This window comes from Danio aesculapii, chromosome 10, assembly GCF_903798145.1.
Source record: "Danio aesculapii chromosome 10, fDanAes4.1, whole genome shotgun sequence".
Classification (NCBI taxonomy): Eukaryota; Metazoa; Chordata; class Actinopteri; order Cypriniformes; family Danionidae; genus Danio; species Danio aesculapii.
Window position 1 is genome coordinate 25,364,062 of NC_079444.1, and position 22,198 is coordinate 25,386,259.

Here is a 22,198-nt window from a genome sequence, read left to right on the forward strand (position 1 = left end):
TTATTGAGATGGATTGTTGGTGATTGTTTAGGTGTTAATGGCCAGATTGGGTAGATATTAGGCATGGAACGATAACCGGTTTTCAAAGTATACAGCAGTTTGGAAAACTACACCATTCCTACGATATGCAAGTTTTTGTTTACATGTTTTTTTTTTTTGTTTTTGTTTTTTAGGACAACAGTATCTCCAGCAGAAAATATATCCAAAGATGCCTTTTCAAGGTGCAAAGAAATCAGTATTTTTTTAAACTAATGAAGACAGCAGAAGTTAACGATTTATTTGAATTATTCCGTCTGACATGTTTACTCTTCAAAAATATTTAAAATTTTTCTCAAGACAAAACTGATCGTGTTACAAGGGGAAAAAGTTTTAGTTTTTTTTACCCAGACATTTAAAAATGATATATTTATAGCAGTAATCACAATACCATGATACCATGGAACCATTTATATAAGGTAAATCCAAGGTACCATACCATCAGAATCTTATACCAGCCCATGACTAGTAGCTATACATGAACAAAATAAGACTTGTTAAAAAATATTTAGAACCTACAATGCAAACATTTCAGAAGATTTAAGCTTTTGAGATTTAAGACTTTTAAGACCCTGCGGATACCTCGATTATTTGCTTATTTTATTTATTGTTTCCTAGGAAATCTTATATTTATTTTTAGACAAAAACAATGTTATAACTTGATAAATGAATAGTGGAATAACCCTGATTTTCTGAACTAATGTAAAATAAATCCTTTTACAGACAATATTTGAAATTTGATAAAAAAACAAAAAACTAATCTTTTTTCATAAACCCATAACTAATGCATCCAGTATCCTTATAATTTCATAAACTAAAAAAGGTTTATCACATACATTATTATATGCGTGGTATCTATATATACCAGGGGGGCCCAAACCTTTTCTTATAAAGGGCCAAAATCAATCCTGACCGAGGGATGTGGGCCAAAGCTAAATATATACCAAACCGTATGGCATTAAATTTGCCATGAGCAATTTCCTAATATATTTGCTAAGATTTAAAAAAACTACAAATAATGTTGCTTTAAAAGATATTAATTAAAGATGCAGTATCATTTGTAGCATTTCAGAAAGAACATATTACAGTAAAACATAAACAATCCCATTTATAACACAATGGAGTTCAATGCTGATTACACTAGTGGAGCTGCTCCAGCCTTTACCTTAATTTGCTGGCTGTCTTGTGCCATGTGTCAACTGACAGTATTACAGTTTAAAGGTTTGATTTATTTACAACATTTAAGTTTTAAAACAAAGAAACTAAAGTTTACATTAACATCAAAATGATGATTTCTGTCAAAGGCACCCCCCCCCCACCCCTATTATTCTCCCTCTCTTTTCTCCAACTTTGGCCCACGGGCCCTACTTTGGGCATCTCTGATATATACATTTCATTTATACATATACAAAAAATAGAAATGATCTAATAAATATGAATAAAAGACTCTTAGAGCATCATTTCATTTGATTTTTTTAATATAAAGCTTTTGCTTTTATACAAACATCAAAGACATAAGGCTTTCTTTTGTCTCTTTACATAAATTACATTTCAAATACACAGCAATACTTCAATTATAATGTCAGATTTTAAACTAATCGTTATTGCTAATTAAAAAAAAACTCTGCTACTGAAAATGAGGATGAATCTCCATTACGATGAGTTCACATCCTCTTGAAAGAGATCTGCAATAAAAGGTTGCTAATAAATGTTCTGTGCTAATAACTCTCCATAAAGCCTCTAGTAAATTCCTAACTGTACAAGAAGAAAGAGCACACTAAAGACAGAAGAGACCATACACAACCCTGATGTCAGTAAGATCTGTTTACATGGCTTAACCCGCATATCCTGACTATGGCAGACAATAATCTCTGATTGGATCATTTTTGGTAGGGTTTGAAATGACAATGACCAACCAAATAAAATAAAATGACATAGCATCAACCTTCTGTGTAAACAAGCGTCTTTAAACTTAACTGAACACATCGGATTAAAAAAATAAATGAATTAATTAAAAAAAGAAAAAGATTAAATAAAAAAACACATTTAATGCTCTCAAAGCTGATTGGTTAGTGATTATAAAAACACCGGTCAGTTTCCAAACCGCTGAGTTAGTGTGAACACATTCCTGCTCCGTCATCCTGCCCTTGAACATCCAATAAGCCAAAATTTATGCTATGAACTTCAATTCATCTTCAGACCAATGCTGATATTGTGCGCACATAGAGGTCACATCTTGCCAGCGGTAATTACATTGCAAAATGTTTTCAGATCCACATCAACGTAAACATAAAACTGCCTTCACACTGTGACTTCACATTTAATGATGGTGCAGAAGGAGAGAATGTAAGAGAGAGAGAGAGAGAGAGAGAGATTGTGTGCAAGAGCTTTCCATGCCTTTGTCATTGTTGGTCGATGGGAAGACTCAATCTCCCGGATCCACACAACGCACGTCCGTCAGCCCAGCTGCACGTCCATGTCAACGGGACACAGCACAAATCTGGGGTCCAGTTTAGGTGTGAAGTCACCAAAGTGTTTGGAAGCCTCTGTCCCGAAAACATCAAGCACTTTCCTGTTCATCAGAGCAAACCTGGACAAAACGATACAATCCATTACTTGATGCCTAAGGAGTTCATGAGCATAATTAATTAGATTTCATATTTTTATGAATGATTTAACATTTTTTCAAGATAAAGGTCAAGTTTTTGCTTCAGTGGAACACTAAAGAAGATTTTTAGCTGGAACTTTAGTCCTTGTTAATTAATAACAACATTAAGGCCCAGTTTCACAAACAGGGCTTAGATTAAGCCAGGACTAGGCCTTAGTTAGATTAGGCTATTTAAGCCCCATTTATAAAAAATGGCCTTAGAAAAATATATTACTGGTGTGCACCTGGAGATTAAAAAAAAAAATGACACTGTCGTATTTTTAAGACATGTCAACGCAGGTTATTTTGGGTCAAGGACAGCGCAAACATGAAATTTACTCTTGACTAGCCTTAAACCTTGTTTGTGAAACCGGGGTAAAGCTAATAGCTGTTAGCACACTTTGAACAGAATATTTTAAAAAGATATACAGGTAGTACTTTGAAACGAACACATTGAACAGACCATTGGGTAAAACAGCGAGGAAACGAAGTATTGAACACGTCAGGGTTTTTTTCCTGGGAATAACATTTCTAAAGGAGTTGTCAACATTGAATTGGACCAGATTTTGGTAATAACCCAAACAATACAAACATAAAAACAAAACCAAAAAAATGTGATAAATTAGTTATGTGTAATAACAATGAAATGACATGAGGAGAAAGTACTGAACTACTGAAACATATTTAACACATGATAAAAGGCTTTTTTGGTTACGGCAGCTTAAGACACCTCTCATATGGAGAATGAAGTCACAGGCATGCTCAGGTGTGACTTTTTTCCCCAGACTTCAACAGAGTGTAAAAACTTGATGAATCTGTGGGTCTCGTCTATCAAATCTGATCTTTATTTTGTATTTTTTATTGGATTCAGTCAGGTGATTGGCTGGGCCATTCTACAGCTTTATTTTCTTTCTCTGAAAGCATTTGAGAGTTTCCTTGGCTGTGTTTTGAATCATTGTCTTGCTGAAATATCCACCCTGGTTTCCTCATCATCATCCTGCTAATGTAAATGTTGGACTGAAACAGCTAATATTAATTTACAGCGACAAAGATCAGAGGGTTGCTGAATAACTAGTAAGAGACTTCAGCTGCGGTTTGGGCTTTCACTGTCTTTCTACACCTCCCTTACTTTATGTGTTCAATACTTTTTCCCAGTCATTTCATTTATTACACATAAACTTCATTTGTAAACTAATTAGAATTGATTTCTTTGCATATATGGATTTATTTGTATGCTATCTACATCCGGTGAAAATTTCATGTCAAACGGTGATGTGTTCAATACTTCTTTTCCTCGCTGCATGCACAGCTAGTGTTTTTCAGCCAAATGATAAACTTCCTGTGAAAGATTTATGTGACTATTTTGAATTTGATAAGGTTGCTTTTGATATCATTATTATTATTCCTTTGTAATGAAATAAAATCAGTTTACTAGACTTAAGCATTCATTTAGCTGTTCAAGTGTAAAACGAGAGGAAAGAGTATAAACGCAAGCTTTGTCAGTAGCAGCAGGCTAGCTCAGAAACGCCATTAAAAAACACTGGGGTAAATACATTTTCATATTTTAAAGAGATGGAGCAGAAAATGGAATTTAAAGCAGTGCTTCTTCACATTCATTTATTTTGCTCATCTCTTTTTCTGCTAAAGTAATGGTAATCTGCTCTCCAAGAATCAGAATCATGATTTCAGCTAAATGGATTGTGGTTGAGTAAATAAAACACTACATTTTCATCACGGGGTGGAAGCTTTAATGAATCATTAATATATATAAAATTTTTATTTTATTATTATTTTTTTTTACTAATACACACCTGCCCTTTGTCAAACGCAGTAGAAACTTCCAGTACGATGGTCTCAGATTTTGCATTTCCATAACAGCCTGTACAGATTCATCATTGGATACATTGAGGAAAAAACAAAAACAAACAAAAAAACACACACACAGACAAATTAATTACATTGATGTAAAAGCAATTTTCAGAAAGAATGTATAGATAAATCAGGGACTTAGCCGTAGGAAAATGAATGAACATTATTTTTCACATTTTTTATTTTTCTTTAAGCTACACGACATAATCAAAATATCTTTAAAATAATTGATTGATTTCAGAGTTATATGAAGCCCCTTCCTCAGACATTAAGTGGTCAGCCTACCCTCTGTGTTCTGATTGGCTAACCACTGCACATTGAAGAAAATGTCATGCTCATATGCAGGATTATGCACAATTTAAAGTTTGTAATTTCAAAAACACAAGTAGCAGCTCATCGTAATCCTATCAGCAATTTGTTGTAGGCCTTAAAAAAGTAAATTCTGAGAAAGAAAATATTAAAATAAATAACTGCGAAATAACTTTGCAGATGTTGTTAATGTTCAAACAGCAACATTCCACACAAACTAAAAAGTTTACAACAAAAACAAGATTGCCTTTAATTTTACATCACTTGCTTTATCATTTAGAACCTTCCTAATATATTTAGCTTTTCTATTAAAAGTGACACCTTTTTTTACAAGTTCACCTGCTGTAATTCTTATTCAGATCAGGTCTGTGTCATCAATAAGTCACAAGTCACTCTGTCATAAACAGCTTCTGCATTTTAATGCGTTTTGGATTTTCCCTTTGCGTAAAAGTGTCCTGGGTGTTCAGAAGGTGCTTTGAGCGGATTTCTTTTAAAAAACTTTTGAAACTTACCGCTTTGAAAACAGATGGCAGTGGAGATGGCATAGATTACTGTGTCCGCCTCAGGGAAGTATGGGAACCTGCCTGCCTCGATCCCTTTGAAATACAATGTCTAAAAACACAGTGAAAGACGATAAATACAACACACACACACACACACACACACACACACACACCACAACACCTTACGTATGCATAATAGCAACACAATAAACATAGAACAAGCAGTAGCAATAATCAGAACATCACTGAAATGGAGAAAACAATGGACTGTGGCTGTTTTGATATTTACAGTAATATTATTTCATAATTTCAGTGTTGTTAATAAATGATTATTCACTCATAATATGAATTGTACAAAAATATGATTTGTGTTTGTTGTTTGCATGCATTTTAAAATTATTTTTCATACATATGAATTTTCTGGTAAAAAGTAATTTGCGTCTATAAATTATTTTAAGGCTTTATATATTTAGTGTGTTTTTGTTTGTTTGTTTGTTATTTTTTTACATCAAATAACTATTTATTTTACTTAAATGTTTAAAACCAAAGCTTAAATGATGATTCAAAATTAGATGTGTTAAAAATGTTTTGGTAAAAAGTTTTTGATAGAAAAAGTAAAGCTTTTTAGCATTTGCTTCTTTTGGTCCATAAAGGAAATCAACCTCAAGTCTTACTATGCTTTCAAAGCAATCCAATAGCTTAGCAGGCAAAAATAAATAAATAATAAGAATAAAGTGACTAAAAAAACAGTTTGTTACTTCAAAATTCAAGATACAAGTCATTTAAAAAAAAAAGAGCAAAAATTGCAGTCACATAATGACCATGTTAACCATAGGTGCATTCGCAGACTGATCGAAATCTGTCTTAAAGTGGTGCATGCCAGTTAGAAATTTTGTCCTTTTGTTATTGACTACTTAAATTTAATTAGTAATTCCCTTACATGCTAAAAAATGAACTATAGTTTGTAGAGACTATTCTGTTTATTTTGTTGTTGTTGCAATAATAAATAAATAAATAATTGATCATGGCATGTAATCTGTCATCATGCAGCAAACTACGAGCCCCCGAAGTGTCCGACCTGATGAGTAGGGTGAAGCTGCAGGCCGGAGACCCAACTACATGATCAACCTGCATGCTCACATCAGCACTTTCAGACCTTTTGTTTTCTCAGACAGCGCCACCTGCTGTTGGGTCCAGTGAGCAGGAAAGTCCAGGAGACCCAACTGTACGCTCTTACGTCTTGAACCAGGTTCACTACGTAATGGACGATCGCCTACACCTCGCCCTACCCTAAACCCAACCATCACAGTAATATGGGCATTACCTTAGTGGGCGGTACAATGTCCCACTACGTATTGGACCTGGTCCACATCGGATATGTGACCCTAACCCTAACCCATCTATGCTCGGATAATCTCGTTGATTGCCGGCTATAGCCATGCTTTATGTCGAACGCTCCTAATGTTAGAACTAGAAGCAATTTTAATTTAAGAAATCACATGATGATTAAGTAGGTCACATTACCAAACCAGACCAAGCTAAGAACAAAAAATAAGTAATAGACAAATGAATAAATAAATTGAAAATAAAGTATATAAAGAAACATTTTAAGTCTGTGTATGGTAGAGTTTGATGTTTGGTCACCCAATCAGCAAAGAGGGACTGTGTATAATTCCCGCCCACACAGAGAACAAATTTTAAAGCGGTTTATTTTGTTTTGGTTTCATTGCATTTTCACTTTGTGTGTAAGAATGTGACAAAAACAAAAAGGAATATTTGAAAAATGTTCAATTATGCTCGTGAGAAGGTTCAAATTTGGCATAATCTAAAGTTTATTAATTTTTCTATTTTGAAAACAAAAATGAGAAAAATCAATTATACGTGGGTACACAGACCATTTTGCAGTATATTTTACTAGGTGTATTCTGTAAATGTTGGTAAAAAATCCTAATAGAAAGATCTGCAAAATATCTCCAGCACTCCAAATAAGAAAATCATGTTTTTAATTATTATTTTAGTTGGTCTATTCACAGGTCAGCACGGTGGCGCAGTGGGTAATGCTGTCGTCTCACAGCAAAAAAGTTGCAGGTTCAAGCCTCGGCTGGGTCAGATGGCGTTTCTGTGTAGAGTTTGCATGTTCTCCCGTGTTCGCGTGGGTTTTCAAACACATGCACTATAGGTGAATTGGGTAAGCTAAATTGGCCATAGTGTGTGTGTGTGTGTGTGTGTGTGTGTGTGTGTGTGTGTGTGTGAGAATGAGAGGGTCTGGGTGTTTCCCAGTGATGGAAGGGCTTCCGCTGCGTAAAAAATTTGCTGGACAAGTTGGCGGTTCATTTTGCTTTGGCGACCCTATATTAATAAAGGGACTAAGCTGGAAAGAAAATGAATGAATGGTCTACTCACAGTTCTTGCTTTACTTAAATGACTACAGTGCAAGACAATCATTACCTCCACTAGTTTGGAGAAGAGGTACATGGAGATGGTGGTGCTCTTATAGAAGAACATTGACGTTCCAGCCAAAAAACCTGAAAAGATAAACGGGTGAGCTGAGGACCTTTACAAGATGCTCAAAATCAACTGTTCAAACCACAATTCACCTGCTATGAGTGCGTGGAGCTCATCATCCAGGTTGCGCATCCATCTCAGTAAACAGCTTGTGCCCTTTCATGAAAAAGAAATGAGATATCAGAAACTCCACATCCGAAAAAGCCTTCCTGAGAAGGAAACAAACTCCTCGAAAAGTTGCTAGAAACTTGCTGTCTCATAAAAACAACCATCAGCGAATGGTAGTGGCGATGAAGTACCTTGTATATACTGACAAAAGAGCCCAGGAAAGCTCCTAGCTGGAAGTTTTCTTTGTTGTAGAGCAGCCAGAGCAGACGCGAGGGTTTGGTGAAGGCCTGTCTGAACGCTGAGGGAACCTTCAAACAGCACTGAATGAGGTAACCCACGCTGAACATCCGGATGAAACCCTTTCAAAAAACACACAAACAAAACATCTCAGAAGCTTCTCTCCGGAAAACAAATCGCAACTTCACAATCGGCTGTCACTCGGCAAGCAAAGGGCACAGAGCCTTTCGTTCATATAAACGCTCCTCATTTATGCGCTCACAGTCCCACACAAGCACTCAGAACAGACAGATGAAAGGATTGAAAGACAGCAGGGTTTGGAGGTCTCAGACTCTTACTTTAACACAGTAGGAGATGCAGTTGTCTTGATGGTGTTTGCAACATCTATGCCTGGGTCCATGCTTGCATCTAAAGGGGACACACACACACACATACAATGAATGCAAACACCGTGTTTTGAGGCAAGGGAACATTCACACATGATAATGAAGCTGACTGTTGAACAAGGAGGATCTTAAGTGTCGAATGCAGGAAAAAAAAAACTGTTTAAATGTACATAGATAAAATTAAAAGTCCTGCATAACATAATATTTTAAGAAATATGTTACAGTGTGGGCCAGCACGGTGGTGCAGTGGGTAGCAATCGAGCCTTGACTGGGTCAGAGTGGAGTCTGTGTGGAGTTTGCATGTTCTCCCTGTGTTCACATAGTTTTCCTACGGGTGCTCCGGTTTCCCAAAGACATGTGGTATAGGTGAAATTGGATAAATTGCCCGTAGTTAATATTAATAATAATATTAATAATAATAATAATAATAATAATAATTAATTTTATTTGTAATGCGCTTGTCTTTAACTCAAAGCGCTACAAGGCAAGCAAAACAGCACAACAATGAAAAGATGCAATAAAACAATAAGAATATGAACCATAAGATAGAATAAAAAGTTAACAGATTGATCATCCTAAGTTAAAAGCAATGGTAAAACGATGAGTCTTAAAGAGCCCATATTATACATGAAATAGGGTCATATTTAGGTTGTAAGGGTCTCCAACAACAGTCTAATATGCATGCAAGGTCAAACAACACTTTCATGGTCTTATAATCTGCATTTATTTTTACCTAATTATCCCAGCGACTCCCATTTGAATCGTATAGCGATTCATTTGTTCCCAAACCCCTCCTCAGCGCGAAGCTAATCTGCGCTGATTGGACCGATGACAGCCTGCTGCGATTGGTCGACAACACTGACAGGCTTCAGTAGGAGACAGAGCGAAATGCCCAGCAGCTAATCAACAATTTAAAAGTAGTCACAGTGCACACACGCTTTATAGTGGATTTTGGGCTGCCAGTGGGTGAATGTAAATACAGACGATGGACTACAAAATACTGACGACTAACTATTTTATTGAGCAAAAGTTCAAGAACTGCGAGGAGATCTCCTTGCCCGTCGCAGACTACTCGCTCTTTTCACACACACACACACACACAGACAGGGCCGGCGCGTCCATAGAGGAGACCTAGAGCGGCAGAATAGAGGGGGCGGTGCTCAGTTAGAACCGTGAATCTCTCAGTTATATCACCACACACAAAACACAACTAAATACATAATGTGCAAGATAGAGTAAACGAGGCAACAGTTTTAATCGCACGTACTTACACTGGGGAAATGGGGGAAGAAACTGATTCATGATGCACTGATCCATGTTCTGACTGGTTCTGACAGTCTTCACTGATCCTTCCTTTAACAAACTGATGAGTCTTCTTTTTAAGCATGTAATTTCCAGAAGCATTCGATCTGCTCAAGGCTAGGCTATTTTGCTGAGGTTTCATCTTTGATTAGACTGTCAATAAAATCCATCTTCACAGCGTGACTTCATTCCACCGGTGTCTCTCTCTGTGTCTGTGTGTGTGACTTTTTTTCTGTTAGTGGGTGGGGCCGCAGGTTTCAATTTCCCGGCTTTGCGTGTGCAACTACTTGTGTTTCGTAGCTGCGTCATCACGAAAACACCTAATGACTCGTTATCAAGACGACTCGTTTGAAGCACTATGAGTCGACTCTTTTATAGATGAATCAATAGTTTTAAACACTGTACACTTACAGATTTAAGCCTTAGCTGGATATTTCACTTCACTTAAAGCTGTGCTACACACTACATGGAAGGGCATTTTCAAAAACCCATAATATGGGCTCTTTAAGAAGTTTCTTAAAACAGTCCAGAGAGGCATTCCACAGCTTGGGCGCACTATATGAGCAAGCCCTCCCACCCATGGTCTTGAGTTTGCAACGTGGCTGATACAGGGTAAGTCCTGATGTCGAACGAAGACTGCAGGCTGGGGTGCATGCACTGCTTTAAAGGTTAAAATCAAGGTCTTAAAATCAATCCGTGATTTAATAGGAAGCCAGTGTAATTGTTGTAATACAGTAGTAATATGGTGGCGTGATGATGTGTGTCAGAACCCGTGCAGCGGAATTTTGAATATACTGTAATCTTCTGAGAGAACTTGTAGGTAAACCCTCAAAAAGTGAATTACAGAAATCAAGACATGATGTGATAAAGGCATAGATAAGCCTCTCCGCATCAGGTCGTGAAAGAATGGTCTAATCCATGCAATATTGCGGAGATGAAAGAAGGCAGTTTTTGTTAAGTGTTTGAAAAGGGAGTTAAAACTGAGCTGTGCACCAAAGAGCACCCCAAGGTTACGCATCTGGGTTGAAGGAGACAGTTGAACATTATCAACCGAAAGTGTGAAATCCTTATACTGGCTAACATTAGTAGGGGTGCCAATTAGTAAGACCTCAGTTTTGGAACTGTTTAATTTAAGGAAGTTTTGATTCATCCAAGATTTAATTTCTAAAAGACAGGCAGATAAAACTGACGTAGCAGTGTTAAGATGAATGAGTGTGTGTGGATATTTCCCAGTGATGGGTTGCAGCTGGAAGGGCATCCGCTGCAAAAAAAACATTTGCTGGATAAGTTGGCGGTGCATTCCGCTGTGGCGACCCCGGATTAATAAAGGGACTAAGCCCAAAAGAAATTGAATGAATGAATGTTAGTGTAGGGCTGCACTATATAATTTCAACACTGATATCGCAATGTGCATATTCTCAATAGTCACATCGCAGGATATGTAATGTTGAGTCTAAATTATAGTTGACCAGGAGCTACAGAATTGTATTTAATCACTGAATTTATACGATTTATACTCATTTATGCTTCTTACTAAGAATTTCTAGTCCAAATATCTACATTTCAAAGTGAAAATAAGATTTTACTTATCCTACTAGCACATAATAATACTTGTTTAAAAAAAAAAAACAGTTAATTTTTACTTATTTCTTCTGAAGTTGAAAAGAAAAGATCATTTTTTTTATATTTTTACTAGAAACGAGACAAAGTATGTTTTTTGCATTGTGTTTATCCAATTTCTATACCTGAATACTGTTAGACTCCCTTAAAAAAATGCCAAATAGTGCCGTTCAATTTATCTGTAGTAAAGTGTTTTCATATCGCAATATTTAATCACAGAAAAACTAAATATTGTAATATCCATTTTTTTCCAATATTGTCCACTGTTCAGCCCTATTACGGTGTTACAATTTTATATTAAATACATTTTAATTTAGCTATTGTAAATACGGCTCTTCTGAATTTTTTACTCATCAATAAAAAAACTGTTTTGTAACACATTGGAAAAATATGACATTGCAATATTTTGTTTTGCTGCCATATATGTTGTGTGACGATTGGATGCCTGTTTGCTCACCAATTAATTCAATGCATATAAATAAGAGTTGATGTGCTAGCTTCTGGAGGATGGTGTGGCTACTTGGACATCCTCGTGTCAAAAACATCTCTTTCATTCTGTAACCGTATGGTTTCGTTTTGCATTATTTATATAATGTAGTTGAAGTTAACTGTGATTAATCTTCTTTATTTATCTCTAGACATTTATTTCTTTTGCTTGATTTGTTGTTTCATTAGTTCTATGTATAATAAATAAGTTGCATATAGATCATTTTGTTGTCTGAGCTCTTTTATGTTGCAACTCAAACGAGGGGATCGTAACAGTTGCGATTTGAATAAAATTACTAGATGATTTGAATAGCTCGTAAAGAAATCGAATTGGATGATCAAGTCTTTTTCGAGTACAGAAATTGTACGATTAAATGTAAAATAACATGGTCATCATTGTATACATAATTAAAAAATAATATATCTTTTAATCTTTAATAAACAATCTAATCCTGCGATGTGACTATTGCAAATACACACATTGTGATATCGATGCTCAAATGATGCACTGTCCCCTCACAGCAATAAGGTTGCTGGTTTGAGTCCCAGCTGGGCCAGTTGGCATTTCTGTGTGGAGTTTGCATGTTCTCCCCGTGTTCGTGTGGGTTTCCTCCTGGTGCTTTGATTTTCCCCACTGTATTATTATTATTGTTGTTATCAGTTGTTATTATTAATGTTGTCCTTTCTTTCTTTTTACTGTCATTATTATTATCATACATTACAAGCATTGTTGTCACTCCATGCCTGACTGCTTTCTTTTTGTTTTATTTATATCTATGATACTTGCTTTATTCATTGACTGTTATTGTGCCTTATGTATGAACTCTGACCTGTCCACCAAGCTACTTTTACACGCACACACACACACGCAAGTACCTGACTATATTGTTATTTTTTATATATTTTTTGTTTGTTGTTGTTGTTTTTATTAGTTTCTTTGTATTTGTATGATCCCAATTTGTGTACCTTTTTTGCATATTCTAATAAATAAAAAAATAAATAAAAAAAGGATGTAATAATTATATAATTTTTTGGTGTGCATAAAATTGCATCTTCTGTTAAAAATACCATTGTCTCATACAATGATCGGGACGTCCCGAATAATGAATAAATCTCATACAATTGTCTCATACAATAATTTAAAAGCAAATTTTAAGCTGGCAACATCAAAACCTAAAAAAATATCAAGATTTATTGAAAAATCTTTTAATTAATAATGTATTTTTATATTTTGGTGTTGTTGACTATGTGCTTTTGTACTTTTGGTTGAGCACTCATTTGACTCTGACGTGCAGGCTTTTGTGCATTTTTCTTTGTATTTGAAATATGTGCTAGTTTATCTGTGACACTTACAAAGAGTCTAGGAGTTTGCGTGCGAAAGCTCTGATGCAGCTCCCTCTAGAGGCCGGTGTTTGCTCTGGTCTTTCGTCCGTTGGCTGTGCGTCTCTCTCTAAACCCTGGCCATACGTGTGTTCAGCTAGGCAAGAGTGTGTCGGGATCTCCTCCTTCCCAACTATAAATCTGCAACAACCAGACACATAATCTCCTTTAACCGTCTGACATGAGTTGTTTTTACTCTATCCTAAGGGGGCTTTAGGATTAACAGCAAATCCTTGGGAATTTACGAAGTACGTTTAGAAGTGCTACAAACCTTTAAATAAACTTACTTTAAGGCAGAAAAAGCGAAGCCATTCAGTCCGTCTTTACACCTGAAGATAAAAGCAGAAATGAAATAATAAGTTTGACGATTGTGGTCTAACAACTAGCTTTGGTGTTTTCTGAAGAATGGGCTTGTTTGTGCCATTTCTGATCTTAATCCAGATCCAGGACTGAGAAGCAATGAGTTGACCAACTGACCTGAAGAAAAACATGTAGAGGGACGCAGTCAAGCAGAACAGAAGAACCTGGAGAGAACAAAAGTGGAAATTATTTGATTACAATACATTTTATGATCAGGTCAAGGTCATTCTGTCATTTTCTTTTCGGCTTGGTCCCTTTATTAATCTGGGGTCACCACAGTGGAATGAACCGCTAATTTATCCAGCATATGTTTTACACAGTGGATGCCCTTCCAGGTTACTAAATTAAATTTCTTTGTTTAAATTCTGCCCATATAAATAGTTTGCAAACAGTTACCCTAAAAAAAAAAAAGTAAATCCAATGAATAATTATTTTTCCAGCATTATTTCTTCCAGTTTTGTTCAATTACAAGATATCTGTGCTGTCGTGCGCTGATATCAGATTTGACAATAATGGCATCTGCAATGCAATAATTAAATGAGTACAAATTAAAGAATATGGCGGGCTCAGACGAAAATGGTCATTGAAAATGCAGGACTCCTTTTTTTAAAGATTTATTTTTGGTATTTTTGCCTTTATTTGACAGGACAGTAGGTTGATAAGAAGTGAAGGGGGAGAGAGAGGGGGGTAGGATCAGGAAATGTCCAAGAGCCGGGATTCGAACTTAGGATGCAGCATATTTCAGCACACTAACCACTGGGCTATCACACTGGGTGTTCTTTTTTTCATTCTAATCAAAAGTAGACAACTGCTGTAAACCGTGTCTAAAACATTTTGAGCTTGTTCACTTTTGACTCTTCTAGAGGTAGTCAAAAATGTTCAGTCTGACTGCTTTCACAGTGTAAATGCTCATGTGACTGCATCTAAATAGCCACAAAAAAATAAACATCTAATCCTGGTCTACTGATCTAACATGTCATTTTAGCACATTGTGAGAAACAAAACAATGTATTCATAATGTTGCTTTGTACCAAAACACACTAAAAATCAAAAATCTTTAAACTCTAAAATCAAAATATTACTAGTCACAAATGCTCTTTTAAATAGCTTACTTTGAACTAGTGGTTTGTTCCTTACAGGCACAATATTTAAGATTGTGAACAACAGAAAACTATGACAATGATCACCTCACGTAAACCTCATGCGCTTTATTCAGTGTTAAACACTAATAATGTGAGTTTGAATGCCATTTTACATGACATTTATTGCCATACTACTAAAGCAGCAGCAGATAGTTCACCTCAGATCTTGAAAATAAAATAAAACATTTGAAATTGAACTTTAGAACTGTGAAATAATGCAAACCAACACATATGAGTGATTCAGCATCTACATTTAATAATGTTAAAGAGGTTTAATATTTATTAAATAGATTACAAACCTTACCATTTCATAAGTGAGTTTATATTCTGTGCTTCTGCATGGCTGTATTTAAATTTCTGTTGCGTTTCGTCAGGTGCAAACAGCCAAATTGCTTATCATTGCGCATCTCGTCATGTAGCGTGTTGTTAGGACATGCAGTTACAATGTAACCTGCTCACCTAATGTTTACGTTCATAATATTTATATCATTTGCTAATTAATAACCTCACGTGGAAGTCTGAATCTGCGTCTCATTTGAATCTGAGTCTGCTACTGTCCACCGGAGGTCATATTTCGGTCACAGATGCATGCTTTGAAAGCCTTTCTGAATGAATGAATGAATGAATGAATGAATGAAAGAAATATGCAGTTTTCCACCAAGGCAACCCGGGGTGCTGAAATATAATTGGCTGAACTGGCACTGGGCAAGTTGTAAGAACAAAAACAAAGAAAGGCGTTCCGGCACATAACGCACATTTTCAGAGCAGAATATCTGACTTTAGCATTGTTTTTCAGATAAACAAGAATGTTCACTTAGCATATTTCTTAAATATCTGCAAACATATGATGGCATTTTTATGCTTTAGAAGGGTCAAAAACTTACATACAGCACCTTTAAAGCTACGTTGCTTTTGTGCTGCGTCACACTCATCTCCCATCGGCAATTTCATTTAATTTCAACAGTTTTCAGGCCTATGCACACCGGGAGGCTTTTTGCTCGCGTTTTCCGTCGACGTTTAACCCCTCGTGACTAAATAAAGTGCGCCAATGTGATCCTGCACACCAACGCGCAAAACGGCAGGCGTAAACACGTCATTTTTAAAGAAATGCCTCATGTTAATTTTTTGTTTGATGTGTCACGTCAAAGCCTTCTCCACCAATCAGATTGGCACTTTTGTTCACAGAGCTGCTGAAGTTACAATAAATAGTACTTGTAGGTGCTCAAGTGCAAAACTGTCAATGCGAACATTGAAGAAGATGACCAGTGGCAATATGAACGTGGAGCTGCTTATTGCACTGGTGAACAATAATCATTTCTTCATTGCTAGAGCCGGAGCTGCTACTTGAACAATCCATGCTTGTTCGAGTCGCCAGTAACTTTAACAACAAGCGTGTTAACTTTCTCTCTTCTTCTTTTGTGTTACAAGCGGGTGTCAGAAGCTTAAAGTTGTGTAGCACCATCTAACGTCAAGGAGTAATTTTACATACTCTTCTGCTCGACGCCAGTGAAAATCCCTTGGGTTTGAATACAGAAAAACGTCTCGAAAAACGCTGACGATAAACGCAAACGAAAAGCATCCCCGTGTGTACGAGCCTTTACTCTGCTTTTTACTACCATGGTAATACATTTTGAATAATTTAGCTCATCCAAAAAGATGATTGTGCAGGAATCCCTTAGAATATAATGAAGACACAACTCCCATGATTTATCAAGTTATCAAACTACGTCTTTGACTGTTGTGAATACGCATCCTCTAGTGGTGAAAATGACATACTGTGCCTTTAAGTAGTGCTCGTGTCACATTATGAGCTCCTGTGAAAGTGAGTGTGATAAAATGAGAGGGAAGAGTTGAAACAAAACTGAAATACAACTAGTTAAGAGAGATATGAATACTGGTTAACATAAGATGGAAACGGTCATTTGTCTCAGCTGAGCACTTGTGATCAGATGACTGAAAAAAAAAAGATGAAAACAAGGCCTTGCAAACCACTAACAGTAGCATAAACTGCAAAATACCTCTCCATGTTTCATGGGCTTAACAAGACCTCTGGTGACAGCCATCCGAAAAATCGTCTCCGTTGCCTGGAAAAGACACAGCGCACTTAAGATCATAATCAGCCGAGGTTTCCGTGAAACAGACAGTTTTGATAACAGCTTTCCAGAAAAGTAACATAAGTGACAGAAAACAGATGCGATGCTGACTACTGCCAGGAAATGGTCATGCAAGAATGAAAGAGCTGTCAGAAAAACTTAATGCAGCGGAGATGAAATAAAGTGATGCTGAATCGTCTTACCAGGTTTGCCATGTAAATTGTTAAGAGTCCTCTCCTGTGTAAGACAGAAAGGCAAGATCTCTTTATGCATGATCATTTATGTTTCTGAAACATTAAAAATCATCAAAAATAATAACTATAAATGTCTTCATAATTGTTCTTATTCTATGAGAATAGAAAAGCATAAATAATAAATCACATAAATAATGATCACAGACAAACAATGTAATAGGAATCACATTTTACTAGCTGATAAATAAACAGACCAAAAATAATTAATCTTTTACCATGGTGTACAATATTATTACTGTATTTTAATAAATAAAAAAAGTATAAAAAAAAAATAAATTAACTCTTAATAGCAGGTTTTATGGCTTCTTAACCCTTTAACTACCCCACAAAGAAAAAAAAACTGGATTGCATTTCTTAACTCCTAATGTTGCTAGTTAACACACTCAATGCATTTTTTTTCAACACATCCCATAATTTCTAAAATATAAACCTCATGATATGTCAGTTTATGGTAAAAGTACTCAAACTTAATAAATATACTATGAAAAATCTGAAAATACGAAGTGTAAGACCAATTAAAAAAAAAAAAATCAAAATAAAACATTGTTGAATACTAAATCATCTTTATTTTTTGAAGTATGCCATAAAATATTTCAGATTCTTCCTAACATGTTTACTTGTTTGTTTGTTTTTTACAATAAAACCAAAATTAAGAGTAGTAATGCAAGAGGATTGTGTTTGTTTGATTTTTTGTAAACCATTCTTTTTTTTAAATGACTTTAACAGTCATTATTAAAAAACAGTAAAAACATGGTCAACTGTTTGGTAGAGCGGCAGTCAAAGACAAAAACACTCTTCTATGAGTAAATAAGATCTATACAATTTTTAATACCAACATTAGATAACATTAGCCAGCAGTAGTCAAGAAATATGCAAGTTCATGCATTTCCTCAAAAATGTCACGCATTTCCTCAAACAAATAAAACAAGAAGCTCAAGCTCTAAAATATTAGAATATTTAGAGACAGAAAATATTTATTTCTAATGCAGTATGCTGTTACTAAACAGTACTGAATACCAGCACATATATTCCACAGGCAATCAGAATCTTTAAAGAGTTTAACCATTTACAGCGCATGTTTATAATAAACAATGACACTGTGTTAGTGCGGATGTATAGTGTATAGTTAACATCTTTGAAAGTGATTAAAAGCCTGGTTCACACCTAAAATTACATTTCCATATGCAAGTTCATTGTAAATTTGGTTAAATATAATTAAATAATGAATATTTGCATGAAATTTGTAATAAAATGGGCCAAAGGTCATTTGTGATGAAAGGAAACTGTCAGGGCTAACCTGCTTTTCCGCTCTATTAGTATGGCAATATATGAGGCCGGCAGTGCCGCCCCAAAGCCGGCTGACCAGGAGTAGAAGCGTCCCAACAGCCTCCTGAATAACAGAAGAACAAGAAAAGAAACAATGGAGAGGATAGCAGGTCATTATTATTTATAACCGTGAACTACAAAACAGGCGTGCTTTCAACCGAGGATAATATCGCTGTTGAATATTAAGTCTCATTTAAATGTGGTCACGAATTATGTGAGCTACATTCCATTGTGCGGACCGGTCATGCAGAATGAGGGTCGTAAATCCAAACGTTTATCTTGGTTCATGATTTATTTAATGTGTCAAAGGTCTTAACCATGCTATTTGGACGGATATGTGTGTAGACTTTAAACAGCAGATAGGAACAGGGATTCAAAGGTTGCTTTACAGCTTGACCATACACGTGGGACAGCAAACGTTTCCAAGAACTGTTTTTTTTTAGCAGAATTTGGTTGAGATTACCGCAAAATGCAGAAAAATGCAATGTAGAGGCCTCCATTTGCAGTCAGGAAAGATGTGGACTGCAGGATTTCAGGAAGCAGCCTTTTTTTGTAGTAATCCTTTTTCCTTCTCCTTAAAATGGCTGCAATCTGAAACAGAAAAGTTCAATGCTTTGTCACCCAAATACCGCTGACCTACAGTCTAATGATAGAACGAGACATGTTTTTTTGCGAAACTGAATTGAATGTCAACTCTGCAATGCTACAGTTCACCCTGAACTGCAGTTTTGCAATATAAGCCAATGATACATTCAGAGTTGACACAGTGATGCTCCCACTGTCAGATCAATAAACTGACAGTCAAGTCATCACAAGCCAGGAAATACAAGATAACATTAACTGATAAATAAATGTACTACAGTGGAATATAGCTAACAACCTGAGGTTATGCGGTATGCTTTGTAAAGTTTGTGCATTTAATCTGGCTCTTTTGAACAATTGTTTAAAAGAACTAGCAAATTTATGCTAGTGTATTTAAAGATATCCAATCCATAAAATTGAGCTATAAAAGTAAGTTTTTCATCTCAACTGTTAAACATTGATTCACTTCAATGTTCTCATTAGCTTCCCCTGTGGAGTCAATCCAGGGCCTATATATACTCGCAAAATAAAAGTTTTGTAACAAAAAAATAAAGTATTAAGCAAAAATAATTAAATAAATGCAAATATACAAAAATGTATTTAATTTTATTAAATTCAATAACCACTGGATGTAAATTAATTAAATTTTTGAGAAATAAAAATAAAATTTGAGAATAAAATAAGAACTGCAAATAAATAAGAACTGCAAATAAAAATCAAGCAGTGCAAAAAAAAAATTATAATAATAAATATATATATCTATATAATATATATATATATATATATATATATATATATATATATATATATATATATATATATTATATATGCAATTAAAAAGAAACAATATGTATATTTGCGAAACATTTTCACTTTGCACTTCACGTTTCTGCACGTTTCACTTAGTGCCCTGATTTGACAAGGGGTGGAGTCAGGGAACTTGGCGTTTAAGGCAAGTAATGTTTGGTTTTGCAAAGGCAATGCAAAAAATATATGCAAATATATGATTTTTTTTATTGCAAATATTTTCTGCACTATTTTTTGGCAGTTCTTTTATTTATTTATTTTTTTGCAAATTTAAATTTTATTTCTCAAAACTTAATTTTCCCTTTGCAGTTCTTTATTTTTGTTAGCAAATTTCTTTATTTCGCAAAAAAAATTTATTTTGCTTTGCGATTTTTGGAGATTTGCATTTTTTTTATTTATTGTTCAATACTTTATTTTATGTTTGTAAAATTTTATGTTTCTTTTATTTTGCACGTACATATGGCCCTAGATTGACTCCATATTCCTCATAGCTAATATTTTTATGAATCAAACAATGTTCAAAACACACTGTTCTTGGCTGAATAATTCAAAACTGTTTTGTAAAGATTATTATTTAAAATATAAAAGAAATCCTGTTGTTGTTGTTTTTTTTACACTGTTTACTCATTTTAACTTTTATCACTAATAAAAGTTTACAATAAATCACTCTTGCACAAACATGGATAATTTACACATTTTGTTTTAAAGACCTGGTTAATTATTACTTTATATATAATATATATATATAAATATATAGATGGATGAATGAATGGATGGATAGCACTTTTATCTATTATTTTTTTGAAAGGCTTGTATAACATGGATTCGATTGTATCATTCAATTAAAAGATTTCTAGAGAAACGATTCTCGGTCGAGTCAGTTGATTCAAGACCGTCGTCCAGACTGACTCGCATGAACAGATCAATTATAAACCAGACATTAATTAATTTAATTTATGAGAGGTTGCTTCGTGAACACATCGTTCGAGACCTTGTGGTGGGGTTTAAAAATAAAGACCAATCAGGCAAGAGCCGTACCACTAAACAAACCAATAAGAAGAATGGGCTGTCAAAAATTTTAAGACTAAAAAAACAGGCTAGAACGAATCAACCGATTCACTTAATAAATATCCGACTCGTAAGAACGATTCCTTAACACTTAATTAAGTTTTGATATCTATTTAACATTTAGTTTAAATATAACATCTCAAAATATATTTCATTGGAAAAAGTACCCTAACAATTCATGTTAAATCTGCAGTTTCGGTTCATTGAGAATGTAGACAAACCAGGGAGATTAACATCAATGCTGTGCGACAATCACATTCTTTTAATTCACAACATCATTTAAAACAATGTTGTAACGCGGGAAACAAAAGCGAATGTGTATAAAGTTCGCACAAAATCCGCAGAGAAGCTTTTGACAGTTTGATCCTTATCCAGCAGCAGCAGTTTCCCCTCAGCTCACCTGAGCATGACATTAGTCTAACGAGTCTCTCCTGCACACTTTACATGCTAGTGATTGTAAAGACGATAGGTTGAGCCCCCGCTTCAGTGTGTTTATATCTAAGTTGTCACCAGTCTCAGGCCCTCGTATCCTCCAACTGGACTCTAGTGTAGCTGCAGGCTAACTGCGCCCTTGCCTCGGTAAATGAACGGTTAGACCCAAGCTGTTTCACTCACCAGGTAGAGGGAGCATATATCTTGAAGACACCTCCAGAGCTCCGGCTGTCACCTGCAGGGTGGAAGCCGTACATGACGGACTCCATGTGTGTCCCAACTCATAGCAGCTATGCGGTATGGACTTACTGAGAGCAGCCATGTTTAGCACACCACCGCGGGAGCGCGCGTCAACTCTATCTCACAAAAACGCTTCCGATGGACGCGCGCTCCCGCGCAGGGTAGATAGATGTCAGTGGTTGTTTTAACTATTTATTTACGTTTTGTGCAATTATCCATTATGTAGTTATAATTTGATGGCATCGCTTCAAAACTAACTTAAGAGTGAATTTATCTCATAATAAAGAGGATAACAAATAAGGGTAACGTGTAACATTAGCCGTTGTTTTCCATTCCGACGTATATCTAATCTACTTTTTATTTTTTCATCTTCCTATCTACATACATATTTTATATCTATCCCTTATCCTATCTACCTGTATTCCATCTATCCAGTAAACAAATCTACTTTTTATTTTCTGTCCATAGTCTGCCAAGGTTCATGCCCTCCATTCATTCTGTAAAGC

General features: G+C 35.4%; 1 protein-coding gene across 1 annotated transcript; it reads right to left on the reverse strand.

Annotated features, from left to right (window-relative positions):
* Positions 1 to 1,775: 1,775 nt before the first annotated feature.
* LOC130236761 (transmembrane protein 135-like) lies at positions 1,776 to 21,778 on the reverse strand. The gene is made up of 15 exons (XM_056467516.1): positions 21,636 to 21,778; positions 19,027 to 19,162; positions 18,535 to 18,627; positions 17,187 to 17,220; positions 16,909 to 16,974; positions 13,866 to 13,912; positions 13,676 to 13,717; positions 13,362 to 13,529; positions 8,553 to 8,622; positions 8,169 to 8,336; positions 7,962 to 8,025; positions 7,813 to 7,889; positions 5,375 to 5,473; positions 4,495 to 4,562; positions 1,776 to 2,626 (listed from the first exon to the last, which is right to left on the reverse strand). Exons 1-15 carry the CDS (start codon positions 21,772 to 21,774, stop codon positions 2,494 to 2,496), a joined length of 1,404 nt encoding a protein of 467 aa, XP_056323491.1. The 5' UTR covers positions 21,775 to 21,778; the 3' UTR covers positions 1,776 to 2,493.
* Positions 21,779 to 22,198: the final 420 nt, after the last annotated feature.